At 49.1% G+C, this 26,933-nt stretch overlaps 2 protein-coding genes across 5 annotated transcripts; one reads left to right on the forward strand and one right to left on the reverse strand.

Moving 5' to 3' along the window:
* The first annotated feature begins 16,291 nt into the window (after nucleotides 1-16,291).
* ZFAND2B (zinc finger AN1-type containing 2B) lies at nucleotides 16,292-19,232 on the forward strand. Of its 3 annotated transcripts, none has more exons than XM_032354876.1 (9): nucleotides 16,293-16,558; nucleotides 16,827-16,921; nucleotides 17,162-17,293; nucleotides 17,426-17,577; nucleotides 17,835-17,930; nucleotides 17,990-18,071; nucleotides 18,163-18,230; nucleotides 18,555-18,627; nucleotides 18,837-19,232. In XM_032354876.1, the coding sequence occupies exons 1-9, from the start codon at nucleotides 16,504-16,506 to the stop codon at nucleotides 18,879-18,881; spliced, it is 798 nt and encodes a 265-aa protein (XP_032210767.1). In that variant the 5' UTR covers nucleotides 16,293-16,503; the 3' UTR covers nucleotides 18,882-19,232. The 3 variants fall into 3 exon arrangements, with proteins under 3 accessions (XP_032210769.1, XP_032210767.1, XP_032210768.1); XM_032354877.1 differs by having other exon boundaries at nucleotides 16,295-16,558; nucleotides 18,011-18,071; XM_032354878.1 differs by lacking the exon at nucleotides 18,555-18,627 and having other exon boundaries at nucleotides 16,292-16,558.
* A 124-nt stretch (nucleotides 19,233-19,356) lies between these two features.
* ABCB6 (ATP binding cassette subfamily B member 6 (Langereis blood group)) lies at nucleotides 19,357-26,774 on the reverse strand. 2 transcript variants are annotated; one of them, XM_032354850.1, is made up of 19 exons: nucleotides 25,843-26,767; nucleotides 25,391-25,528; nucleotides 24,953-25,139; nucleotides 24,654-24,755; nucleotides 24,302-24,485; nucleotides 23,565-23,686; nucleotides 22,974-23,083; nucleotides 22,565-22,630; nucleotides 22,256-22,381; nucleotides 22,044-22,120; nucleotides 21,892-21,955; nucleotides 21,693-21,778; nucleotides 21,440-21,497; nucleotides 21,120-21,224; nucleotides 20,556-20,730; nucleotides 20,297-20,409; nucleotides 19,962-20,056; nucleotides 19,819-19,887; nucleotides 19,357-19,637 (listed from the first exon to the last, which is right to left on the reverse strand). In XM_032354850.1, exons 1-19 carry the CDS (start codon nucleotides 26,389-26,391, stop codon nucleotides 19,535-19,537), a joined length of 2,529 nt encoding a protein of 842 aa, XP_032210741.1. In that variant the 5' UTR covers nucleotides 26,392-26,767; the 3' UTR covers nucleotides 19,357-19,534. The 2 variants fall into 2 exon arrangements, with proteins under 2 accessions (XP_032210741.1, XP_032210742.1); XM_032354851.1 differs by lacking the exons at nucleotides 19,357-19,637; nucleotides 19,819-19,887 and having other exon boundaries at nucleotides 20,297-20,458; nucleotides 25,843-26,774.
* Nucleotides 26,775-26,933: the final 159 nt, after the last annotated feature.

Here is a 26,933-nt window from a genome sequence, read left to right on the forward strand (position 1 = left end):
AACTGCCTCGTCTTCCCAGTCGGTAGAAATTGAAGGCTGCAACAGTTCTTTACAAGCCTGCCTACAACGTCCTCAGAAGTCCTTACCCACCCATGTGTTACCGATTCGCTCCCTTGGCATGATTTGTCTCTCCTGGGGACCCAAACACGTAGGACCTAATGCCCATATCAAAGCTGATTTGAGGCTGAGGTACACTGAAGGAATAGTATCTTACACTAACTGAAGGCATAATATGTGCTCAGCACTCTACTGATTGATGTTTTGTGGGTTTTTTGTTTTTTTGGTTTTTTTTTAAGAGTGTGCTGGGATTGGGGGGCTACAGGGACAGGGGGCGGAGGAAAGAATCTCAGGCCCACTGTTCTGAGCGCAGAGTCTGACTGGGCTGTATCTCAGGACCCTCCGACCATGACCTGAGCTGAAACCAAGAGTTGGACACTTAACCGACTGAGCCACCCAGGCAACCCAGTGATTTATATTTAGTAAGTCATGTTTTTCCTCATAATCTTGAGATACGTACTATTTGTAACTCCATTTTACAGATGAGTTAACTTCCTGAAGGCCACAGTCCTAGTAAGTAATGGAGTCAGGATCTAGACGTCAAGCAGTTTGGCTCCAGCAGTCGTGCTGGAACCGGAAGCCCCTGTCCGTTGAAAGGGCACAAATGGGAAGATGTCCAAGGACTTGGGAGCCATAGAGAGCCAATCTACTATCTCAGCTTCATAGAGTGAACTTAGCAGTCCTTGCTCTTTGTGGGGAAGAACAATATTAGAGAAAACCCTGATCTGAGCAGAGGGCCTCTTCCGCCTTCAGCTGGAGGGACTGTCTTGCTGCCTGACTTTGGGGGTTGACTTATATGCCGTGTCTCTCCTAAGTGTGTGGGGACATTTTCCTTCTCTTTTATTTCACCTTTGCCTGGGAGATCATCTGTTAGAGTTGACTGAGGCCCTGTCCTCTGCCTCTAAGGAACATGAACTTTTAATCATCTGGAGGTTTCAGAAGGGAATAGGAAAACAGTTTTAGTCCACAAATAGGAAATTGAAGAAAAACAGAACCAACTGGCTGCCATACGTCTCACCTTTAACCCATCTCCTTCTTAAACTTACAGTCTGAAGATGAAGCCAGAAGTCTCAGTTGGATCAAAACATTCATCATAGATTAAGAGTTCCATGAGGGTCAAATCTGGACATTCACCTTGGTCTGATGGTTCTTACGTGTTTATCTACAGTTTCTTTTTTTTTCATTAACAGGTGTCCTGGATATTTTCTGCCCCATGATGAAAGGGACAAGAAAACTTTTCCTATGAGTGAAAGGAAAATGAGCAGAAATGTGAAACCTACAATTTAGGCTAAACAAAAATCACCTGTAGAGTACAGGCTGGGGCAAGGAGTGGGTTACATTTACACTGGAGGGAAGGGCCATGCGCTCTAGTTACCTAGACATTCCAACAGCTAATAGTGTAAGGTGGCTGGCCATAAACTAAATTTTAGGCTGCATTACTGGAAATCCCGTTTCCGAAGCAAGAGAGGTAATACTTGTATGTAGCGTGCCTCACACAGGTTAGAATATTGCCAGGGATGGCTTGCTTGGCTCATGGACAAGCTGACAAATTATAGTGCGCTCAGAAAAGGATCATCAGAGATGAAGGTTCAACATGGTCCAATGGGGAACTGTGGAGGGAACAGAGAAGGTTCCAAGAAGGGGGAGCTGAGCTGAGTCACATTAGCTGCCTTCCTACTCTGAAGGGTGATCTATAGGACTTGAGAGGGCAGAAATGAAGTCTTCAAGAAGAATTTGATTAGTAGCAGTGCTGGGCAGATTTTGTTTTTCTGGTCAAGGGTTATTGCAGAACAGAGTACATGTACATGTGATCAAGGATTAACTGTTAATTTCATCACGGAAGGACACACTATCACCATATGGCTTTGCTTTCAATGGCTGACTTAAGTTTCCTTGGACTTCCTCCACCTGCTTCCTTAAATGTTGGTGGTCACTGAGCGTGTCACTGGTTCATTTTGCTTCTCACTGCCTGGGCAATTTCTCGTGTCCACCCATTCAGTTTCCACTCCCGTGCTGATGACCTCTACATCTTAGCTCAACTCCATGCCTGGAACTCCCAATGACGCACCTCACTTGAACATCCCATGGGTGCTTTCTTCCCCGCATACAGAAAACTCTTTCCACTCTGCCACCCCACTCCCCGAAACAGATAGGCTTCTTCTTTATTTTCCGTCTTGCTTGCTGGCACCCCCAACCACAAAGGGCTACTTCTCTCCCTAATTCCACATGCAATCACCAGTTGCAGCTAATTGGATGTCCTAGTTATTTCTTGATTCTGTCACTTGTACCACAGCCCTGAGTCACACCCTCCTCATCGCTTACCTGACATATTAGGACAGTTTCCTTTTCCATACTCTTTTTTTTTTTTAAGATTGTATTTATTTATTTGACACAGAGAGACAGTGAGAGAGGGAATACAAGCAGGGGGAGTGGGAGAGGGAGAAGCAGGCTTCCCACTGAGCAGGGAGCCACATGTAGGGCTCGATCCCAGGACCCTGGGATCATGACTTGAGCCAAAGGCAGATGCTTAATGACTGAGCCACCCAGTCGCCCCCCTGCTCACACTCCTGTCCACCATGGAAATTCATATCCCTAAATGTGACTAGATGATTTTAAAATACAAATTTGATGACCTTTCTGCTATTTAATATTGATCAAAGGCTCTCCTTCTACAAACTTTCATTCAAGCTTTCTTGTACGGTTAAAAAACCTCTGAGATATGCCCCTTCCCCTTCTTGGCCTTTTTTGTTTTTTGTTTTGTTTTGTTTGGATGGCAGCAGCGGTGGTGGTAAAACAAGAAGGGAATTTATTTGGGGGCGCCCGAATGGGTTAGTCAGTTAAGCATCTGCTTTCGGCTCATGTCATGATTCCAGGGTTCTGGGATCCAGTCCCGCATCCGGCGGCCTCCTCAGCAGGGAGCCTGTTCTCTCTCTGCCTGCTTCTGCTTCTACTTGTGTTCTTTCTGGCAAATAAATAAATAAATAAAATCTTGAGGGAGAAGGAGAAGGGAATTTATTTCAGTGAGGCCAACACTGGTTATGCCCTGTCATGCTTTTTACACTACAGTATCAAACTCCAAACAGCTTGTCCTTCCCTCTGCTGAGTTGTACTGCCCTCCTCCACCCCTGCTCTGCACACAAACACACACCTTATCCCTCTGGCAAACACTTCACTTGTCTTTTAGTATGAACTTTAGGCCATACCTCACCTACGAAGACTCCCCTGATGTCTCAGGTCACCTGCCCCCCCATATCAGACTGGTTTTCCTAGTGTTCCCTCAGTGTACTTCTGTTTTTCCATGCATCACACGCAATCTTCATTTTCTCTATCCAAGTGTGGTATAGAGGATATATAGGTATATGTGTATATGTATAACTTCCACTGAAATGCTTATTCTCATTTTTTAAAAAATTTTATTTATTTATTTGACAGACAAAGATCACAAGCAGGCAGAGAGGGAGGCAGAGAGAGGGGGAAGCAGGCTTCCTGCTGAGCAGAGAGCTTGATGTGGGGCTCGATCTCAGGACCCTGAGATCATGACCCGACCTGAAGGCAGACGCTTAATTCACTGAGCCACCCAGGCACCCTATAATACTTATTCTTGAAGGCAGGGACTATATTTTAGTCATCTGAATATTCCCAGAGCCTAGCACAGTGCCTGGCACATACTAGATGCTCAATAAATGTATGTTGACCTAAACAAAAGTGTTTGAACTTTGGAAGCAGCCAATGTAAATCGATTGTGGTGATCGGTACAGGCCCATTGCCAGTAGATACCTTGGCTTTGTCTGTTATTTTTCTAGCATAGATGGTAGCTAAGTTAAGTAACCTTCACATAGACTTGCGAGCTCTTTGTTCCTGGACTAGGCCAAAGACAATGAAAATGACCTAGATTTAGAGGTTCATATTTGTTGTTTTGGAGCTAAAGGCTTTTCTGAGTTTAAAGTAAGATTGCCCAACTGACTTGATCTTCTGTGATTATATCAAGATATCTTTATTTCAAAAACAATTTTGACCAAACTATTGAGACTCAACTAAATATTTTGAACAAAAATCCAGTTATATGTATTAGTGCTTGCTCGGAAAAAAAAAAAGTGGCTCCACAGAAATGGGATAAAGTTAAAAAGAAATCTCAGAGTATTTTTTTAAGTGTGAAAAATGAGTTGATCCCCTTCAAAATTGTCCATTTCATACAAGACAATGAAAAACGAAGAAACTGTTCAAGATTAAAAAGGAGACAAAAGAGAAATTATAATAAATGCAAGAGATGATCTTGGTTGGAATCCTAGGTGGGAGAAAAAAGTTACTATAAAGGACACTCTTGGGGCAACTGGTAGAATTTGAAAATGTATTGTATATTACATAAAATATTGCATCAAGATCAAACTTCTTGACATTCACTTTGTTTATATAAGAGAATATCCTTATATTTAGGTTAGACAGTCTAAAGATTTTAGAGAAGAGTTATGTTCTCTGCAAATCATACCAAATGATTTAGAAATGTGAATAAATGAGTATGTGAATGTATGGTGTGTGTGTGTGTGTGTGTGTGTGTGTGTGTAGAGACAGAGAGAGAGAGAATGATAAAGGAAACGGCACAATGTCAGGAAGGAATACATATAACTATAACACACAGAAGTTTGTTACTCAGTGGATAAATGCTGTATATTCAGACAACCAGATAGAATGAATGAACTATAATTAAGCATGAAAATATGTGTTGATCTCATAAATAAAATATTGAGTAAAAGAAACTAGACACAAAAAGTATATGATATATGTATGGGGCATCTGAGTGGCACAGTTGGTTGAGTGTCTGACCCTTGGTTTTGACTCAGGTCCTGATCTCAGGGTTGTGGAATTGAGCCCTGTGTTGGGGTCAGACTTATCGAGGAGTCTCTTTGAGATTCTCTCCCCTCTCCCTGTGCTCCTCCCACTTGTGCACTCTCTCTCTCTTTCAAATAAAGTCATACATATATGATTCCATTTTTATAAAGTACATTTATATTGTTAGAAGTCAAGATAGTGGCTACCCTTGGGGGTGGGGGAGAAGGAACTGGAGGGGTCTTCTTTTTTTTTAAGATTTTATTTATTTATTTGTCAGAGAGAGAGAGAGAGCATAAGCAGGCAGAGTGACAGGCAGACAGAGAGGGAGAAGCAGGCTCCCTGCTGAGTGAGGAGCCCCATGCGAGTCTCAATCCTAGGACCCTGGGATCATGACCTGAGCTGAAGGCCATGGTTTAACTGACTGAGCCACCCAGGCATCCCTGGAGGGGTCTTCTTGAGAGTGGTAATATCTTATTTCCTGTTCAGGAGTGTTGGTTATACGGGAGTGTTATACGGGAGTGTTGGTTATACGGGAGTGTTGAATTTGTGAAAATTCAGTCACCTGTATACATTTCCATTTGTATGTCATAGATCAATAAAAAGTGTCAACACCAAGTGTATTGATTGTCTATTTCCACATAACAAAGTGCTCCAAAACTTAGTGGCGTAAAACATTATCTCACACTATTTCTGAGGATCAGGATCTGGGAGTATTTGGGTGGTTCTGGTTCAAAGTTTCCTACAAGGGTGCCCTGAAGATGTGCACTGGCTGCAGTCATCTGAAAGCTTGACTGGGGCTAGAGTATCTGCTGCCCTTAGGCAGCTGTTGCCTAGAAACCACAATTACTTCTTGTTCCTTATCACACTAACCTCTTCTGTTGAGTATGGTCACAAGACACCTACCTTCCCTAGAGCAAGTAATCCAAGAGAGAGCAAGAAGAAAGCCACATGCTTTTTTGTATAACCTAGTGTCAAAAGTCACACGCTATCACCTCTGCTGTCTTGAATTGTTAGAAGCAAGTCACTGAGTCCAGCTCCCACTTATGAATGGAGAAGTAATGAAGAATTTGTGAATGTATTTTAAAATTGCCACACCAAGCTTACCTACACATTACCTACACATTACCTACACATTAAAAAATAATAATAATAAAGACCTTGGGGTGCCTGGGTGGCTCAGTCCTTGGGTGTCTGCCTTTGGCTCAGGCCCTGCTCAGCGGGAAGCCTGCTTCTCCCTCTCCCTCTGCCTGCCACTCTGCCTTCTTGTGCTCTCTCTCTCCCTCTCTGTCAAATAAAAACAAAACAAAACGAGTAGAATTAGGAACAAGACAATATTAAAATTAATATTGAGTCTCTGCATCAGAATCTCATTCTGTATTCAATAAAATTAAAGAAGATGGCTAGAAATCAAAAGCTTGTCTTTTGAAACAAAAACTAGAGCTTGCCAGAAATCAAAAGAAAAACATCACATCTATCTCAAGAAACAAAAATATTGGCTCAAAAATATCTCCTCCTTACACTTGCGGTGAGCACAGTCAAATGTATACACTTGTGAAATCGCTACATTGTACACCTGCAACTAATGTAACATTGTGTGTCAACTGTACTTTTATTTTATTTTATTTTATTTATTTATTTGACAGAGATCACAAGTAGGCAGAGAGGCAGGCAGAGAGAGAGAGGAGGAAGCAGGCTCCCTGCTGAGCAGAGAGCCTGATGCGGGACTCGATCCCAGGACCCTGAGATCATGACCTGAGCCAAAGGCAGCGGTCTAACCCACTGAGCCACCCAGGCGCCCCTCAACTATACTTTTAAAAAGTTATCAAACAAGAAATGAAATTATTTGAATAAGGAAGTCAGAGAACTGCATTTGAAGTTAGATTTATAACTTCATCTCCTCACATTCTCTTGAGTGGTGTCATACCAGAAAGTGCTTTTTCAGCAGCTCCAAAAATTTGCACGCAAAATATACTTAAAATTTACCAGTGACACCTTCATATATTTTCTTTAAGGGATCACTATTTTTAAAAGGAGCAAATAATTTTATTTTCCGTGATTTATCACTACATTTCAATTTGGACTGCTATTTAGTGTTTACTCTGAAATGTATTAATTTTATATTTTAATAAATTATATTAACATAATAGTGTATATTTAATATCCATGCTTTTTAAACTTACTTTTTCACATTTAGTTATGTGTATATGTGTCTTTCTTTTATTTATTTATTTATTTATTTATTTGAGAGAGAGCGCAAGTCGAGGGAGGAGAAGAACAGAGGGAGAAGCAGACTCCCCACTGAGCAGGGAGCCTGATGCAGGGCTCAATCCCAGAACCCCAGTACCATGATCCTAGCCCAAGGCAAGGCAGATGCCTAACAACTGAGCCACCCAGGCACCCCAAACTGTTTCATGTTAAAGAAAAAAAAAAAAAGACTGTCTCCTTCTGCTGCTCTCCACACCTTTGTCTCTCTAAAATAAACAGATAAGTCTTTAAAAAGAAAAAAATCTCAGGGAGGGCACTTCTGACTGGCTCAGTCAGTGACTCTTGCTCTCAGGGTGATGAATTCAAGCCACATGTTGGGAGCAGAGCCTACTTAAAAAAAAAAAAAAAAGAAAAGAAAGAAAAAGAAAGGAAAAGCAAACATCTTGGAAAATGGAAAGGTTATAAAAGAGGGATGACAGGGAAACAAGCCAGTCTGGGCTGCAGGGCCTTGGAAAGGCTTGGGATGGGAAGTGCCAGTTAACTCTGAAGGGAGGATAGAAGGCTGGGGCTGAAAACAGAAGGAGGAGTTGAAGAGCTACATAAGCAGCAGTGGGATTCCCTGATCCCCTCCTCTGACCTGGGAAGCCGGAGCAGGAGCATCATCAGTGCTCTGACCCCAACAGAAGGCAGGAGGTACACCCACCTGAGAATAGACCAGGGGACTCTGGGATACCGGTCTGCCGGGAGTCGGCTTCTCCCCCACCCCATAAGTAAATAAAAAATAAAAATAAAAATATAATCACAGAATAAAAAATTCAGGAGGATGGTTGCAATGGAAAGTTAAGAAGATATTTTAGAAAGTAGAACAAAAAAAGAAAAATAAATGGATAAATAGGAAAGAAAGATGATAAAATCTCAGTCTTGAAGGAGCCAGAGTTGGTCAGGGGGGAAGTAGGGAACCGTATTCCTGACTGAGACACACAAATGCCAAGGAGTGACTAATGAGAATGAGGGATTACAAATCCTTGTGCTGTGGTTGAAATATCAGATTAGAGGGGGAAATGGGCGGAGACATGAGGCTGAATAGCCAGGTAGCTTTTGTGTTATTTTGAAACGTGTGCTTATAAACATTTAAAGACCTCGGTAAAAGTAGCCTTCAGATTCACACCTTAGTATTTTTTCCATACAGCCAAGGGCAGTATGATTTAGACCAATAGTTCTCAAGTGGGCGTGGCGGAGGGGGGCGGAGCGCAGTTTTGCCACCAGGGACCATCTGTGAGGATGGAGGGGAATGGCCTATTGGCGTTTAAAGGACGCTTTTATCCATTCTGGATAAACAGGACAGTCCCTATCACCACTGACCAAGAATTATGGGCTCCTAAGGTCAATCAGTAGTACAGTCAATAGTTGAGAAACCCTGATTTAGATGAAATGTAAAATTGGAACTATTCTGAGTGAGTTCAAATACCAGCCCCTTCAGTATTTATTTTACATAAAACAAGCATTTATTTTTACAGAAAAATGCTCAACATTTTAAAAAGTAGTTTCTGAACACCTTTGAAAGAAATACACACAGGGTGCTTGGGTGGCTCAGTCGGTTAAGCACCTGCCTTTGGCTTGAGTCCTGATCCCATGGCTTCTCTGCAAAATGGGAACACATTAAGCTCTCCTTCAAAAGGTTTTCATGCAGGATTAAAGAAACTAAGAAGTGCGCAAGAGCAGGACAGGACAGGTAAGTTTTCCTTTCCATTTTTTCATGCCCTCGTTCTCTGAGAGCTGATTGAGGAGGAGGAAGACCACAGAGCAGATACCATTAGCTAGTATTTGAGTCGAATTGCGCTGGAGATATCCTCGCTTTAACTTTGTCTGCTTTAAACCTGCTGACCCTGAAACAAGAGGTGTTGTGTTTGGCCCCGCCCCCACCTGCTCAGTTACTGAGGAGCTGATTCCTGCTGTTCCAGGGAAGGGGCTCCTGCTCCGTTACTGGTTACTCTCGCAGTTGAAGCACAAAGCTGCTTATCGGGTCTGTGTAGGCTTTCTTGGGCTACAATGAAAGAGACTTACGTGGGGCTTGATTATTAACTGATACCTTCCGACACAGCTCCGTCAAGGTAGAAATGTTGTTGAATTTCTTCTTTATTCCTTTATTCAGGAAGCAAGGACCCTACATTCAAACTCTGCGTTAGGGAGTGGTTACTTGGATCTGTTCGACATCCTCTATAAGTCTTCCAAAGCTCCTCGGCTGCTGATCCACGCGGAAAGCTTAATCTAGACTGTAACCCATCAGTTAGGAGATGTCTTGTCTGAGAAAAGTGAAGACCCAAAGCTTCCCTCCCTTTTGTGGTCTCTGTGGTGTCTGAAGTAAGTCTTCGGACGGTTAAAACATTTTGGCAAAGTCCCAAGAAAGAGCTCCAAAGATTTTATTTTTAGGGTTCTCTAAGCCTTTGGTTATCTGAGCATCCGTGGAGCGGGAGCAGGGAGAGAGACAGTGTTTATCTTTGTTTAGTCTGCTCCAGACAAGTTTCCAAAAACTGAAAGCCTACAATTCTAAAGCCACAGATGAATGTAGAGAGAAAAAATTGTTTCTTAAAACCAAGTGATTATAATTTAACATGAAGAGGATGATTTATTTATTTATTTTTAATTTTTAAAAATTTATTTATTTGACAGAGAGATCACAAGTAGGCAGAGAGGCAGACAGAGGGAGAGGGGGAAGCAGGCTTCCCGCTGAGCAGAGAGCCCGATGCGGGGCTCCATCTCAGGGACCCTGGGATCATGACCTGAGCCGAAGGCAGAGGCTTTAACCCACTGAGCCACCCAGGTGCCCCAAAGAGGATGATTTAAAATCGGATGATTATATCTTAAAATAAAAGCACTTATAAAGCCCTAGAACTTATTTAAAATTAAAAGCAAGTAAACAGACTATTAATGCATAGATTATAATGTCAGTATATCGAGTCCTGCCAGAGCTGTGAGTGGAGAGTCTATAAGGTTGGTTAGGGAGCTCAGAAATCCCTCTGCTGCCACTACCACAGCCAACACCTTATGTAGACAATATGCCAGCAGAAAGTTCCAAATGAAGGAATCAAATGTTCATTTTTATTAATATGATCTTCCATAACAGGTACATCACAGAGGAAGCTTTGGGTTGTAGGAGTCGGAAGGCTTTGCTAACAAGGACACTTACTCTCCTATACCGAAAGGCCAGATGTTGTGCTCAGGGTAGTGAATTTATCAATGACCCTGGATCTTTTCCATCTCTCTTCTCTGCTGTCTTCAACATGTTGGCTTGTACTCTCTGCTTGGCTCCACTCATGGTCAGAAAATGACTTCCTAAGTGCTGCATGTCACCGGTAATGCTTAGAGCAGAAATAAATTCTCATCTGAATAGATAGGAAAGGGAGGCCTGGGTGGTTCAGTTGGTTAAGCGTCTGCCTTTGGCTCAGATCACAATCCCACGGTCCTGGGATCAAGTCCTACATCAGGCTCCTTGCTTAGCGGGGAGCCTGCTTCTCCCTCTGCCTGCTGCTCCCCCTGCTTGTGCTCTCTCTCTGACCAGAAAAAAAAAAAAAAAAGGATAGATAGTATGTGTGGGGTACTTGGGTAGTTCAGTCCGTTAAGCGTCTGGCTTTAGCTTAAGTCATGATCCTGGATCCTGAAGTCAAGCCCTGTGTCTGACTCCCCCCTTCAGAAGTCTCCCTCTGTCGCTCCCCCTGCTTGTGCTCTCTCTCTCTCTCTCTGTGTCAAATAAATAAAATCTTAAAAAAAAAAAGTATGTGCATATAAAGGTTTTATTTAAATCATGAATGAGGGGCCTGGTAAAGAATACAAAAGAGTTGGAGTTTTCAAGGAAGAAATGTATATCAATAAATGAACAAAATTACTAGGTTGGTTACAAACTGATTAACATTCCACAAAGCAAAAAAAAAAAAAAAAAATGCCTTTAGGGCTATGTATGTTTCTTTGAAGTTATGTATGAACAACACTTTATCAATTTCCACAGCCCAATGCTATAAAGTGTAAAGTGTGCTTTTATCACTAGTGGATTGTTAGCCAAATATAACAACAGTTATATTTTCAAGAGCACTAGATGAGGTTTATTAGAAAACCTCCAGCATTATGTTTTTAGCATTATATTTTTTAAAGAGAATGATCATCATTTTGGGTTTTTTTAGAGATAAGGATAAATTTTTCTTTCAGATTACAAATTGTGTAATATGCTTTAACCAAGGGGAATGAAGGCAACTTAATTGGCTTAGAGCAGCTTGGCTTCCCCCTCTCCCCAGAACCAAAGATTACAAACGATTAATTGGGGGGGGGGGCAGAAATCAACATAGTGAATGGGCAACGAGATTTTTTAAAAAAATGAAACAATAGAATATTGGAGTAAATCAAACATTAATAATAAGGTCAAGTATCAGTTTTGGCCTCTGGGAGTGTGTTGGCTTATAAAATGTAGTTATAAAATGGGTATTCAATGTTGGTAGTGGTTAACAAGTTTGAGAAACACTGACTTAGGGCATTTAAGATTCATCCCAGAGGCTGTAAAGGGATCCAAGTAGAACACAAGGGATAAAATCATAGTTTTGTTCTCAAGGAGGAAGCTGGGAAAGGCTGTTAGGTAGATAACCAGCAGAGAGCGCTGCGACAGGGGACTGGTCAAGTGGAGCTCGTTCTCATCCTCAAACCACGTGAGGTAAGAGGCCTTCTACAATCTTGGCTGCTCTGTGACGTTAAGTAACCCACATCCTGCTTTAGTACTTCAAGCTCAAGATGGTCCACGTAACATAAAATGTGTCGTTTATTTCCCCCTTGTGACACTAGTCTTCCTAATATCTGTTGTTCTTCACTGACATAATAATTGAAATTTGATCTGGGCACGTGACCATCCAGCTGAGGACTACATTTCCTAGCAAGGGAATGAGCACGATGGAGCTAGGTATGACTGTTGTGACTTAGTGCTAGTCCATCCAAAGCGCCCAGAAGTGATGTATGCAAATAAAGGGTCATACCCCTAAATCACTGGCGTGCCTTCCTTTTCCGCTCCTTCATTCTGCTGCCTGGAGCAAGGACTCTTGGGACCACATGGACAAAGGCAACAGGTTAGGATGAAGGGGGCACAAAATGGAGGTGTCTGGGCCTTTGAGAGGTTTTTCCATACTAGCCTTGGATTATTACACAAACAAGAAATTAAACTTCTTTCTTATTTATGCCACTGGTTTTGAGTCCCTGTTATGGCAGCGTAACTTATTTCCTATCTATATCCTCTTCTTATATACGATTAGTAGAAAATAAAAGTTTGAAGGGCAGAGGTACATAGACATTTGGCACCTCTGTTTTTAAGGTGTGTGGACTTAGACCATACTCTCAGACAGTAACTGTTTGCCTTCATGTCTTGGTGCAAAAACCCAGCAGGCTCACAATTAGATAGAAGGTCAGAGAAAAACAATTCTTGCCCATGATGTATGCTGCTTAGGTTAAACTAAATCATACAAAAAATTTTTTAAAGATTTTATTTTTTTTTAAAGATTTTATTTATTTGACAGATAGAGATCACAAGTAGGCAGAGAGGCAGGCAGAGAGAGAGGAGGAAGCAGGCTCCCCGCTGAGCAGAGAGCCCGATGTGGGGCTCGATCCCGGGACCCTGGGATTATGACCTGAGCCGAAGGCAGAGTCTCTAACCCACTGAGCCACCCAGGCGCCCCAAAAGATTTTATTTTAAGTAATCTCTATACCCAACGTGGGGCTCAAACTCACAACCCCAAAATCAAGAGTTGCACACTCTACCAACTGAGCTGGCCAGTTGAAAAACTGCCAGCTGCCCTATATGAAAAATTTTTAAGTGTAAAAAAAGTAGTCAAATATTAGCTATTTCAGGGGCGCCTGGGTGGCTCGGTGGGTTCAGCCGCTGCCTTCAGCTCGGGTCATGATCTCAGGGTCCTGGGATCGAGCCCCGAGTCGGGCTCTCTGCTCAGCAGGGAGCCTGCTTCCCTTCCTCTCTCTCTGCCTGCCTCTCTGCCTACTTGTGATCTTTCTCTCTGTCAAATAAATAAATAAAATCTTTAAAAAAAAATATTAGCTATTTCATAAGTTTAAATCTAACCGAACTGAGGCTGGATTTCACAGATACGGAGTTTTGGAATTCACAAACGGCAAGCTCTTCAACATGTTCTTTCTACAGGGCCAAGGTCAAAAGCTAAATTCCATGGCAGAGGGCCTGATGTGTAGACCTGTCTCAGAAGCCTCCACAATGTCATCAGCCTGACTTCTCATTGTGATCAGAGATTCTGATGAAGCCTTAAGAAATACCCTGACTCTAAAGGGATGACTTACAACTGTCTTAAAACAGACAAAGTGAAATGAGGGGTAATGGCAGTTAGCCACAGTTTTGTCAGAGTGTAGACTTGGGAGGAGGCAAAAGAATCAGCCGTATGACTTAAGCCCATATAGGTGAGCTACAAGATCAACCTCTTTTTAGGAGGCTCACTGTGTCCCACTGTGAAAACAGAATATTGCAGATAACAATCTCTTTTCCCGTTACCCAGTCAGTATGAGAGCATGGGAGTATGGCAGAGGGCCAAACTATAGGTTATGTTACAGGCCCCATGGTTTTCTGAACATTGATTCTCTTGACCTCAATTCCAAATTTTTGGGAAAGAAACGATTGGCCAAATATTGCCAAATATAGCAGATGTTCCTAGTGCCCTGTGCCATATTTGCTCAGTCCATCTATAACCTCAGCTGCGCTGTTCACAGAAGCCCTAATGGCTTTCCACCTCAAAGCCCAGCCTTGCCATCTCTGCCTCAAGGTAAAGCCTCCGTAGCTCAGCTTGCACACATGAGCACAGGCTCGGCAAAGTGGGCGTGGAGAGTTACCACCACTGGCAGCAGCACCCAGCTGGTGGCAAACAGGAGTCTGCCCCCCACCCCCGTCTGCCCTTTAGAAAGACAATTCTGAGGTGCAGTCTGCGTGGTTTCTCCTCTGGTTGCCAGTGGAACTGAGCTCCTATTACCAATAACATTCTTTATTGGTTTTCCTTCCTTCCTTGTCTCTCCCTCTTTTTGGCTACAATTACTCCCACGTGAACCGCCTGTGCCCAAATCCTTGTCTCAGGCTATGCTTTTAGGGGAACACAAACTTAGATACCCAGTACATGTCAGGTAATCACTCCCAGACCAATCATCTTCCGGTGGGCAGAAACATCGCTGTCCTGAGCCACCCCAGGGTATGAGGGTGGGTTGAGGGAAGCAGCTGTCAGGATTTCCATTAAAGAATGGCCAAAGGTGCTCCATACACTAAACCAATGTTTGGCTGAACTTTTACATAGAGGTAAGTCCAAGTGTTTCCTGCAGATAAGGTTGGAATTTTTCTTTAAAAAATTTTTAAGTACTTTATAATTGCTCTGGGAATAGAATTCCCCCGCACCCCCATTTTATCCCTTTAGTGATACACTGGAAAGTTACTTATTTTAAAATACCTATCTCATATCTAAACTCTCTACTGAGCTCTCATTAATTCTAAGCATTGCCCCCACTCTGGTTCAGGCCATCATCATCTCTTGTCTGGATTACACCACCTCCCCCCATCTCCCTTCTTCCAATCTCATACTTCCCCTGATCTGTTCTCCACGCTGAAGCCAGAGAGATTTCCCCAAATACAACCCTGATCATGTCACTTCCCTGCTTAAAGCTATATTTTAGTCTCTTGTCATATTTATGTTGAAATTCTCAATACTGCTGTGGCCTTCACTACCAGAGCTAATTTGTCTCCTGCTAGCTCGCCAGCTTCACTTCTTACCAGACTGCTTTCTGTACCTAAGATCTAGATGCCCAAGCGTTCTTTTTGTTTTTATTTAAATTAAATAAATTTGTTTCTATTTAAATTTTAAAATTTTAATTTTAGTTATATTAGCCAACATATAGTACCTCACTAGTTTTAGATGTAGTGTTCAATAATTTATCAGTTGTGTATAGCCCCAAGCTTTCTTTCTTTTTTTTAAAGGATTTTATTTATTTATTTGACAGAGAGAGAGATCACAAGTAGGCAGAGTCGGGCAGAGAGAGGGAAGCAGGCTCCCCGCTGAGCAGAGAACCCCATGCAGGGCTTGATCCCAGGACCCAAGATCATAACCTGAGCTGAAGGCTTCGGCTTAATCCACTGAGCCACCCAGGTGTCCCCTAGCCCCAAGCTTTCTTAAAGCTCATCTGAAGGACCTCATTCCCAGTCTTATTTCGAGCTCTTTGTCCCTGCTGATTCCTCTGCCTGGAATACCATCTCCTTCCACCCTCTTCCTTTCTCCTTCAGCCTTCACCTAGCCAACCAACATCCACTCACCCTTCAGGTTTTGACTGAAAGAATACGCGCCCACCCTGGACTGGGGTATCCGAAATGGATATATATTGCCCTGTGAGTCATGTCTTGGTATATATCATCCAGTTGCTTCTTCCTATGTTTTTATTAACAAGCTCCCAGGGGCCCCTCAGCCGCTGAGCTACTGAGTTCTCTCACCTGTGAGGACAGATGAGATGATGACATCCCGACCCAACTTACTTCATTCCCGTGTCAAAACAACTTTACTTCTAAAAACAATTTTCCGAAATTGTATCAAACCCACCTAACAAAACCACAGAATCCTAGGCACTGCGCTGGGCGTCAGGGACCTAGAACAAGATAGAGGTGGTCCCTCACTGCCCCGTACACTCACGAGCGCGTGTGTGAACCGCTTACTACAAGGCGATCAAGGGCGCCAGTACACCATCGGGGAGATCACACAGCAGGTGCTCCTAACTCGGACTGGGGAGGGTCGGCGAAGTCTTACAGAAGGGGCATCTGAGGTAAACCCGGAGGAAGGATCCGCAGGTCTGGGGAGAAATCTGCACTTCGAGACAACATGGAAGTCGTCAGCTCGTGGGCATTAAGAGCAAGCCGTCTCGCAAGGGCGAGAGTAGTAGCGTGAGGAGCGGGCGCGGGACCCGATTGTGCAAAGCCCCCAGCCACCCCAACCCTCCCTCCCCAAGATACTAACTACCCAAGCCCTCGCCGGCGCTTTCGCCCTTCCGGGAGCTTAGTCAGCGCCCTCCAACCCCGAGCCGCGCGCGACCACATCCTCGCCTCACCCGGCCGGGGAGGGCGGGACTCGGCTCTGCAGGGGCGGCTCCTCCCGCCACCCAGAGACTGCGCGGGACCTGCCCGCCCTGCGCGATGACGTCAGCACGCCCTCGCGCGCCGGGGGAGGAGTGGGAGTCGCTGGCCGGGAAGGGCTGAGGCTCCGGTAGCCCCGGCAGGGAGGGGGAGAGGGAGGGGCGGGGCAGGAGCCCCCTGAAGTGCGGGATCGTGGTCCGGACCCGGAGCTAGAGACCCCTCCACACGCTCAGCGCCGTTTCTTCAGCCAGCAGGTCCCGGCCGGCTCGGCGATGGAGTTTCCGGACCTCGGAGCTCACTGTTCCGAGCCGAGCTGTCAGCGCTTGGGTGAGGGGCGGAGCGCGAGAGGGGCGGGGCCGGGCCGAGAGGGGCTTGGAGTTGCAGGTGGGGCAAAGGGTGGGCTCCCGGGCTGGCAGTGCCGGAGGAGGGCGGGGACCGAAGTTGGGGGCGGTGGCCAAGGGGGCGTGGCTTAGGAGAGAGTGGCCTAGGACTGGGTGCAGTTGGTTGCAGACCGGGAGGCGTTTTTCTTTCCCCTGAGTGAGTGGGAACGACGCTGAGGTCCCGCTGGACCTGCAATCCGACCTGCTCCCTGCAGATTTTCTGCCACTCAAGTGCGACGCCTGCTCCGGCATCTTCTGTGCAGACCATGTGGCCTACGCCCAGCATCACTGTGGATCTGCTTACCAAAAGGTGAGGGGGCGGTCTGAGGGTGGGAGGGGGCGGGTGGAGGATGCTTGCATTATCTCCGGAGTCCCTCTGTCTCCCATTTCCTCTCCTTTATTGTTTTTCTGAGGCTCAGTGCTGGAAACATTGTTTCCTTGTGTGTTTATAGGGGGTATATCCAGGTTCTTTCGGGCAGACTGTTTCAGGACCAGAGATTTGGTTTGACTGGGAGCGGGCCACAGACTGATCCCTGCTCCTTAACTCTAGGATATCCAGGTACCTGTATGCCCACTCTGTAATGCGCCTGTGCCTGTGGCCAGAGGGGAGCCCCCTGACCGCGCTGTGGGGGAGCACATCGACCGAGACTGTCGCTCAGATCCAGCACAGCAAAAACGTAAGGTAAGCGTTGGAGGGGTTAGCCATGACTCAGCTGGGACCTTGGATGCTTGCAAACCGCAACAGCTCTTAACGATGGCATTGGAGAACGAGGTCAGAGTCTCAGCAGAGACAAACCTTCCCTCTCCACCTCAGATCTTCACCAATAAGTGCGAACGCTCTGGCTGCCGACAGCGAGAAATGATGAAACTGACCTGCGAGCGGTGTGGCCGAAATTTCTGCATCAAGCACCGTCACCCACTGGACCATGATTGCTCCGGGGACAGTCACCCCACCAGCCGGGCAGGGTAATTGCAACCAGGTCCAGTACTTGCCTTTAGGAATCATCCCATCCTTTTGGAACTGACTCAGCCTCTACCGTTACAAGTTGGGGAGCTTTAAACCTGTTGCCTTTGGCTAGAGGAGTCTTTTAGCTTCCTATTCAAATACGTATTTTTCCAGGCTGTTTGGGAGAATTTCCCTCCTGATCTCCTGGGTAAGGCCTGGGAGGAGCATGCAAGCTGACTGTTCTTGGAGGCATGCCAAGAGTGTCTCTTCCCTACAGACTTGCTGCCATCTCCAGAGCACAAGGTCTGGCTTCTTCTACAAACACCATCCCCAGCCCAAGTCGGACATTGCCTTCATCTACCTCTCCCAGCAGGTAGGCACACCTGCCTGGTTCTTCTCTCCCTTTTTTTCCCTTCTCATCTCTGACCTCAGCCTCTTGAATGTCTGCCGTAGAGCAACAACCCAGTCTCCATCCTGGACAGCCCCTCCAGTGATTGCCCTGCAGAATGGCTTGGTGAGTTGGGCGGAGCTTGAGTAGACCAAAGCAACCCCCACTACTGAGAATAAAGTCCAGGGCAACTGGTTGTCTTTCTGCTTTTTTGCAGAGTGAGGATGAGGCTCTGCAAAGAGCTCTGGAACTGTCCTTGGCAGAGACCAAACCCCAGGCCCCAAGGTGCCTCCTCTGGTGAAAGAGGGTGGGGTGTGGGCAAAGGCTCAGTTTGGAGGGATGGTGGTGGGACTACTCCAACCCCACAGAGAGTAATAATTAAGAAGTTGGGCTCCAAGTTCTGCTTTTTAACTCTACGACCTTTGGCAAGTTCTTGAACCCATAAAGGTTCTTGATTTTCTCTAAAATGGGACAGAACTGCTACCTACCTTGTAGGGTTGCGTGAAGACTGAGAATACTCAGAAGCGCTCAGCACAGGGATGCTAGCAGATCAGATGCTCGTGTTTTAGATATTACTGTCATCCAACTTGCGCTGTTGCTCCCTCCCAGTTCTCAGGAGGAAGAAGACTTAGCTTTAGCACAGGCCCTATCGGCCAGCGAGGCAGAATACCGACGGCAACAGGTATGAGGATTGGCGAGGGCTCAGGGCCTGGCCAGGAGGGGAGTGGGGAGTGTGTGTGCTTTCTTCGAGTGGTAGAGAGTTTGGGAATGGTGGTTATCCTTTCGTTTTTGGTGTGACTCCAGCCCACACTAGGCTCTGAAGTGAGGACCAGCCCTCCCTTCCTTGACACCATGCCCTTTCTTCCCTTCCTTCCCCTTTCCTTGCTCCAGGCCCAGAGCCGCAGCTTGAAGCCGTCCAACTGCAGCCTGTGCTAGGGCCCTGGGCTTGGGGAGGGAGGCTCAGCTGAGGAGGACTCTGGCCCCCACACCTCTAGGGTACACAGGGTGAGGAGGCTGGGAGCAGCCAGGAGTGAAGATGAGGATGCCACCTCCGGGGAGCGTCCAGAGGAGCAGCGTGTGGAGCCGAGACTGCAGGAGGCCCCACTGGCCTCTCCAGCTGCCCAGGAGAGAGCAGCTAGAAATGTCCGGTGGGTGGGCCCTTGGCGAATGCTGGCCAGGCCCCGTACAGCCCCCTGCATTTTGTCATCCCCTTTACACTGAGGCTGCCCCCATGTGTAGGGGGCCAGGAGGGGCCTGGAAGGAATAAAGGATCTTGGCAGTCACTAAGACCTCCAGGTGGCGTGTTTCTTTCTCTTGTCCAACCGAAACCAGAGGAGTCCCATCAAGAATGCTGCCCTGACCTAACGGTAGAGGCTCCCCAGAGTACCCCACACCAGAGTTACAAGGATCCTAGTATGGTCCACACTTTTATTTCCCCAAAAAGTGCTTTTCTGAAAGGTTCTTTTCCTCTGCTATGGCTAGCACCATACCCCTTCACTGGGATGAAATGTGCCAGGAGAAGGGATACATCTTCTTCCTCTCTGAGTTCTCCTTTGGGAGGGACGTGGCTGCAGCTTTAGTCACTATCCTCACTCTGGGGGTCTGGTGTCCTCAGAAACTTCTTCTTGTCCACGCTGCTGCAGCTGCCACATGTCTGCATACATGCCGCCTCGGGACAATAGGGCCTCATGCCTGAGGTGAGGAGGAAAGTGCAAGTCCCTATTACCCGCTTAACCCTAAGAGTCCTCACCTCCAGTCCACAGAGAGGAAAGGGATTGGCCCGAGAGATCCCTCTGAAACACTCCTGGGATTTCATCTTTTCCTCGGGCCCTGTTCAGAGGCCCTGCCCTGCTCGTCATGCAGGCTTCCTTACCGTCCTCGCTCTACAATGCAGCCATCCTTAAAGACGAGGATCTGGTCAGCGTCGACCACAGTTGAGAGCCTGAGGAATCAGAGTTGAGTTAGGCAGTACACAACACAGGTGGCCACCCGCCACCCACCACCCAGGTCCCGTACCTGTGCGCCACTACGATGGTGGTGCGATTGGCGCAGACTTTGGCTAGAGAAGCTTGGATGGCTCTCTCGTTAGATGTGTCCAGTGCAGATGTTGCCTACAGAGAAGATCTGGGTGAACCTGGCCCTGCCTCCCAAAATCCCCATAGAAGGAGAATACAAGCTGTTACCTGAGGTCTTGGGAATCAATAAGGACCTTCTCTGCATTTGAGAACTGTAAGATGTCTCTATGAAGCAGGGATTCACGCTATCTATCCGTGATGGGACACTGCCCCATAGCAGCGGCCTGGGCCCAGGGAAGGAAGGAAGAAGGGGAGCAGGCACCCTCGGGCCCTCACCTCATCCAGCAGAATGATGTCTGGAGCCTTGAGGATGGTGCGAGCAATGGCAATGCGCTGCTTCTCTCCCCCGCTCAGCTTGAGTCCCCGCTCGCCCACCTGTGTCTCGTATCCTGTGAACATCGCCCACCTCCCTCAAGTCACACAGGCTACATTTGGTTTCTGTGACCAGATGAGCAGGAAGGGATGGAGCAGAGGTCAGAAGGAGGAGTAGGGCTGAATCAGGCAGGGGAGGGGCTCTCTCTGCAGGGGAGCTCACCTTCAGGGAAATTCAAGATGGCCTCATGGATGCCGGCAGCCTGAGCAGCCGCCATCACCTCCTCGTCCCCAGCAGTGATGCAGCCATAGCGGATGTTGTTGGCAATGGTGTCGTTGAAGAGGACGGTGTCCTGGGGCACGACTCCAATGTGAGACCGGAGGGAGATCTGGGTCACCTGGAGCCAAGAGACCAAATGCCCCAGGCTGTGAGATTGCCCCACACCCGCCCTCTGGCCTGGAGGGAGTGGGGCTACTAGTGGGGCAGGAGGGGAAGCACATGGGAGGGGGTACAGGAACCCTGTCACCACCGCCCCAGATCCTAGCTGTGTGGGCCAATCCCTCAACCTCCCTGAGTCTGTTTCTCTGTCTGTGAAGAAACAAGACACTCTGTGTGCCCGGACTCCCTTACTTGGGGAGGTCACACGGCACGAGGAAGGCCAAGGGCTCCAGCTGCAGCTTTTTGCAGGGGTGACATCCTCTCTCTGGACAGTGGCCAGCACTCCCCAGAGTGCCCTTCTTTCACACACAGGCCCCTAAATCACAGTCTCCTCCCTGGGAACCCTACCTGGGAGATGTCCTGCCCATCAATTCGGATGCAGCCGGAGCTGATGTCGTAGAAGCGAAACAGCAGGCGCAACACCGTGCTCTTCCCGGCTCCCGATGGGCCCACCTGGCGCAGTGGAAACAGAGGGAAGACATGTTCAGGCCTGCTGGCTCTTAAGGCTTACTGTCCAAGAAGCTGCCAGTGTCCATAGAGGCTGCTACGTTCGATCCTATGGCCTGCGTGACAGGATTTGGATTCCACTGCCTGGATCACAAACTTCCAGAAGCACTGGGAGTGGGGAAACTCAAGGAGTCTGGGCCAATACCCGGGTCTTCTCTCACCAGGGCCAGTGTCTGTCCGGGCATGACAGTGAAGGACACATCCTGCAGGGTCTCTCGCCTGCAGGGAAAGGTAGGCATGGTCAGCAGGCCTGCGGCACTCCCAGTGACCCCTTCCATCGGCAGAGCTACTCCTGGGCCCTGCCCCTCCCCAGCTCAGGCTCCCTTTCTAGGCAATGGTGGGTGAGAAGCTGGGTTGGCCACATGTAAACGGACGATGGGACAGGGGCCGGGAGATGGCAGAAGGCAGGCTCACCCACTGGAGTAGCTGAAGTGAACGTTCTCAAACTCAATCTGGCCCCTCTGGAAGCGCAGGGGCCCTGCTCCAGGCAGATCCTTCACCTAGGAGAGTGCCGCCCGTGTGTGCTGCCACCACAGGTCTGGTATCCCCGAGACACCGGGCCACCGCGCAGACCCCCACATCCTGCACGCCCCACTCCCCGCATTTCACTCACTTCTGCCTTCTCTTTCAGCAGGTCGAACATGTTCTCCATGTCGATGAAGTTCGTCTGGATCATCCTGCAAGAACAGCGCCGGCTGGGGCCCCTCCGAGGAGCGGGGGATATCAGTGAGCGCCCCAGACGGGGCAGGGTCGGAGGTCAGTTACCTGTAGTAGGTGCCGAACCAGTTGAGCGGCATGTACAGCTGGATGATGTAGGTGCCGAACAGCACGAAGTCCCCGACCTGCAGAGATCCGAGGGGAGTATGGGGTCACGGGACGCCTACGGGCTGTCACCCTGCCCACTTCCCACCCGGGCACTGGGGGCCCAGACACAGGCCCCGGGCCTCTCTTCCCTGTCCCCAGCACAGTGGCCTCACCTGTAGCTTCTGCTCGCTGACAAAGTACGCACAAAGCAGGGAGCCAGCGAGGAGCCCAAGCCCGATCACCAGGTTCTGGGTCTGATTCAGTAGAACCAGAGAAGCCGTTGACTTCCACTCCAGATCCTGGGGCGATGACATAGGGGTTCGGGGGAGGTGGAACGTCACATATGCACTCTCACCAAATCCAAACTGAGCCCAGGCAACTTAGACCTCATTTTCTCAGCCCAAAGCTGTCCTCCTCTTGGCCCTGGCAATTCCGCGTGGCTGGGCCGCTGCTCTCAGCAGGTGTCCAGCAGGCATCCTCACCTGGTACTTGAGGATGGCCTCTCGATAGCGGTCCACTTCGTAACCCTCCGCGTTGTAATACTTCACCTGACGAAGTCAAGCCACCCTTGTGAGACACGGCTGCTGCCTGAACACAGCCTGCAGCCTGGATTGTTTCTTGCACATTCCCACTGCCTCCTTCCTCGTCTTATATTTTATTTTTTTTAAACTTTTACTTGTATTTAAGTACTCTCTACACCCAACATGGGGGTCAAACTCACAACCCCGAGACTGAGTCGCATGCTCTTCGGACTGAGCCAGCCGGGTGTCTGTCTGTCCTCATTTGAAACATCACTCCCTCCCCACTGCACTCCCCGACCCCAGGTCCCCTGGCAGCCCCGCTGGCGCACACCTCCATGCCTCACACTAATACCACCAAGGCCTTCATTACCGTCTCAAAGTTTAGCAAAGAATCCACAGCTCGGGCCCGGGTAGCGTTCTCCTGTGTGTTCATGGCACGTCGAAACTTCGTTCTCCACTCGGTGACCACGATGGTCACAACTGCAGAGTGACAAGAGGGGGAGGAAGGGGAAGAAGAGAGCGTGGTGTCACTCCCGACAACAGAGACCACACGGGGATGTCTGCCACCTGCCACATACACGCGAACGGTGACCAGGGACCCAGGTACCAAAGGGAGCCCTAGGTCCCCGAGGGAAGGGGCTGTGCCCAAGACACCCATGCAACCTGTACAAGGCCTTGTGTGTGAAAATGCTGTTGGGGGCTGGCTGCATCTGGTTACACGGTTTCTCTGTGACGTGAACTCAAAGGTGACCAGGATGCCCTTCCCTGGCCCTCTGTCCAGGCCGAGCTATGGCTCCCCTGGCCGAGGAGGCCAGTCCGTCGCGCTAGGGAGCAGCCGGAGTTGATTAGAGTCCCCTCATCTACAGCCCCCCTCACTGGGCCAGCTGAGTAGGGGCAGGACTCACACCCAAGGAAGTCCCTGGAGCATTTCAGGGAGACATTTCCCCCAGGTAGCACTCACTGAGATAAAGACTCATGCAGAGGAACACAATGAGGCCAAACCAGGCGTTGAAGAACATGCTGAAGTAGATGATGCCGATGGTGATGTCAGCCAGTGTGGGGAGGATGTTGAACACCAGGTAGCTAAGGAGACAAGTCAGACAACAAAGGAAAGTTTAGAGGCTGGGAGCCAGCCGCTCTGCCCCCCGGAGTTTCCTTGTGGTTTTGTTTCTCAGTGACAGAGTAGAAGCAAGCTGAACTGCCCCTCAGCCAGTGGACGGCTAAATAAACAGGTAGCAGGCCCCAAGGACAGGATGCGCCAGGTCAGTTATGAACGAGGAGGCTCTTCATGCAGGACAGGAATAGATATCCTGCCATCCTGCCGTTTTGCTGATAAGGCAATTCTGAGAACGACACCTATGTCGTGATCCCATGCATTTTGGGAAAACCCTCCCCAGCACCCTGTTAGGGCCGTGAGGCTGTGCACATACGTATGTCAACATATCAAAAGCAGAACCCAACATCCTAGATGGGGTGGGAACCTCTGGAAGAGCGAGCAGAATTTATAAGATACTTGCTCCGTTTAGTTGTGTTACTTTGATAACATACCTATGTTTGTCTTAAAGTTAAAAAAAAAAAAAAAAAAGAATAAAACAGGACGGAGAGGCAACTGAAGCTGGGTGCTTTCTCTAGCCAGCCCCCTTCATGCCTGCTCCTCCAGCCCCGCCGCCCCTTACTCCGTTTCCGCCCTCCTGACACCTGAGCAGCCCCGTGATGCTGGATGTGCCCCGGTCCACAATCCGCAGCACCTCCCCGGTGCGGCGCCCCAGGTGCCAGCGCAGGGACAGCTCATGCAGGTGGGAGAAGAGGCGCAGCTCCACCTGCCGTGACGTGAACTGCTGCACCCGAATCCACAGGAATGTGCGCAGGTTGCTCACGAAGCCTAGGGGGAGCCGGGGGAGGCCTTGGTAGAGCTGGGGGGCCAAACACCATCAGCCCGGTACCCCAGATGAAAGGTCCGAGACCACCAAAAGGCCAGGGGAGGGGTGCTTAGGGGAGGAAGAGGGGGAGAGGCCAGTGCCAACCAGGATGACAGCAGGGTCCCTTGTACCTGTACTGCCTGTGCCACCCCCCTGGAGGAACTTGAGGATGACATAGACGGTAACGGTCCAGGCCAGGGAGCTCCAAGGGGCCTTCTCAGTCAGCAAGTTCACTACGGAGACAGTAAGTCAGAGCCCAATTCCAGCCCTGAGGACTCTGTTCAGGAGAAACTGTTCCAGGCACCAGCCACAGCCCCTTTCTCATCCTCCCACTCCTAACACTGCCCCACCTCCGTAGGTTAGGGCCTGCACCTTGCACGTGGCCCATGAAGGACCAGAAAATTGAGCTGGAACTTCTTCGTCCCCTCACCTATGTCCCTATAGAAGATGGGGACCAACACGTTCAGTCCCCGTTCCAAGCCCATGAGCCCCAGGCAGATGAGCACAATGAACTGCAGAACTGGGCTCCCTTGAGGCCACAGGTAGCCACTCAGTAGGCGGAGCTTCCTGCCCAGGTCTTGCCATGTAGATCGTGGTGGTGCCTCTGTTGACTGAACCTAGGATAGTGAAACACGTAGGGGCGGGGAGCTCAGAAGTCAAAAAGAAGTGCCCTAGGCGAACCCCTCTGGGGAAAAGGTATGGGATTACAGCTCCCAGCTATCTCAGACCCACAAGTGATCCCCAATGAGGTCAGAAAGGCTCACAGGGCACAAACTGAGATTTGGGAAAGAAATATCATGGTGGGAAAAAATGAGGACAGGCAATGAAAGTAAGACAGACCCTAAGATTCAGAAATTCATGTATATACCTCGCTCCTCTCTACATCTTGATCATCTTCATTAATTTTCAAGGCATAGGACTGGGGACGAAGTCCAGGGGCCCAGAGTCCCAGGATAAAAAGCCCTCCAGAGACCACATACCGCAGCACCCACAGGCTAAACTGAACCTAGAATAAAAACGTATCCGGAGAGCATCAAAGAAGACCAAAAATGCCATTGTTACCACTTATAACAGGACTGGGTACTGGGACAGGGCACATATCCAAGTCAGGGGCCCAGCATCAGGGAAGCTTTAAAAACATCTACAGTGACTCAGCACAGACACACCCCACCAGCTGGCTATCAGCAGCCAGGCCAGGAGGCCTCCCCCTTTTCCCTTTCTTAGGTGCATCCCAAAGTGTGGAACACTGTGCTCAGGCATATCATCCTTCTTCCCAGCCCTTGCCACTCATGATTCTCCTCTCCCCAAGAGGTCCCTTACCTGCTGGCCCAAGTCTGCCCGTGCCCACCACCACAGTGGGCTGTTCCATGACACAAGGGCCAAGTTCTCAGCTGTAAATGCCACAGTCCAGAGGAGCAGGAGACCCAAGCTGTGCCTGAACTCGATCCAGATGCCCATAGCTAGCTTCTGCCACGCCTGGTTACGTTCCACCACGAGCAGCCCCAGGCCACAGGCGCTGGCCAGAGTCCCCAGTATGGAAGCCAGCAGTAGGTAGCCTGGCAGCGGGGCGCCCCCGGCAGTGCCCACCCGGCCAACCAGGCTGGCTAGGGGCAGGGCCACCTGAAGTGTGGCCAGAAGCAGCTGCAGTACGTAGGGAGCGACAAGAGGCCCGGAGCTCCAGGACACCTCGCGGGCGCCAGCAGGCCGCTCTCGGCTCTTGCAAGGCAGGGCTAGCACCAAGGCCAGAGCCCCCAGGGCCATCAGTGTCGAGGGCGTAAGAGTGAAGAAGAAGCAAGGACTCAGGCCACCCTGCACCCAGGCCGGCCCCAAAGGCCCCTCGGCCTCGCAGTAGTTGCCCACGATCACCATGGCGATGCGTGGCCGCCGGCCGAGGCTGTGGGGACTGCGGGGACTGCGGGGACTGCAGGAAGGGCAAACGGGACCAGCTGCTCGGGGCGGAGCGCGGACGCTGGGGTGTTTCGGGTCATGGAGCCGAGGGGCGCCAAGCCGCGGGGGTCTCAGGCAGGGACACACGTGGGCCCCGCCACACTACCCACTCTTCGCGCACGCGCCGCCGCCACGCACTCACGCAGGGCACGCACGCCGTCTTCGCCCGTCAGTCCGCCCCTCGCTCGCAGCCCGGGAACCTCTTGCTGAGTCCGGGCGGGGAGGAATGCGGGGAGGAATGCTGGGCTTCAGCCACGAGCAGCTCCCTCGCGCAGCCGCCCGGCCCACCAGGGCGGCTCCACGCCTCACGTAGGGCCCCCATTGGTCAACCTCCCTGAAGGGGTGGGAGGGAGAGGGTGCACGCGGGAGAGGCAATGCACGGGGGTGGAGTCGGTTTAGTCACGTGCTCAGGGCGCGAAATCTGACCGCACGTCCAGCCAGAGACTTTGACCTCCACGGAAGCT

Source organism: Mustela erminea, chromosome 8 (assembly GCF_009829155.1).
Source record: "Mustela erminea isolate mMusErm1 chromosome 8, mMusErm1.Pri, whole genome shotgun sequence".
In the NCBI taxonomy this organism is placed as follows: domain Eukaryota; kingdom Metazoa; phylum Chordata; class Mammalia; order Carnivora; family Mustelidae; genus Mustela; species Mustela erminea.

Bases quoted from the DNA above. Each gene is read 5' to 3' on its own strand.
- ZFAND2B (XM_032354876.1), top strand. From the start codon at position 16,504: ATGGAGTTTCCGGACCTCGGAGCTCACTGTTCCGAGCCGAGCTGTCAG. The intron at 17,578-17,834 runs GTAATTGCAACC...TCTTCCCTACAG, and splicing joins CACCCCACCAGCCGGGCAGG to ACTTGCTGCCATCTCCAGAG. The intron at 18,072-18,162 runs GTGAGTTGGGCG...GCTTTTTTGCAG, and splicing joins TTGCCCTGCAGAATGGCTTG to AGTGAGGATGAGGCTCTGCA.
- ABCB6 (XM_032354850.1), bottom strand. From the start codon at position 26,391: ATGGTGATCGTGGGCAACTACTGCGAGGCCGAGGGGCCTTTGGGGCCG. The intron at 21,956-22,043 runs GTAACTGACCTC...CTGTTCTTGCAG, and splicing joins TGGTTCGGCACCTACTACAG to GATGATCCAGACGAACTTCA. The intron at 19,638-19,818 runs GTAAGGAAGCCT...TCCTCACCTCAG, and splicing joins TGCATTGTAGAGCGAGGACG to GCATGAGGCCCTATTGTCCC.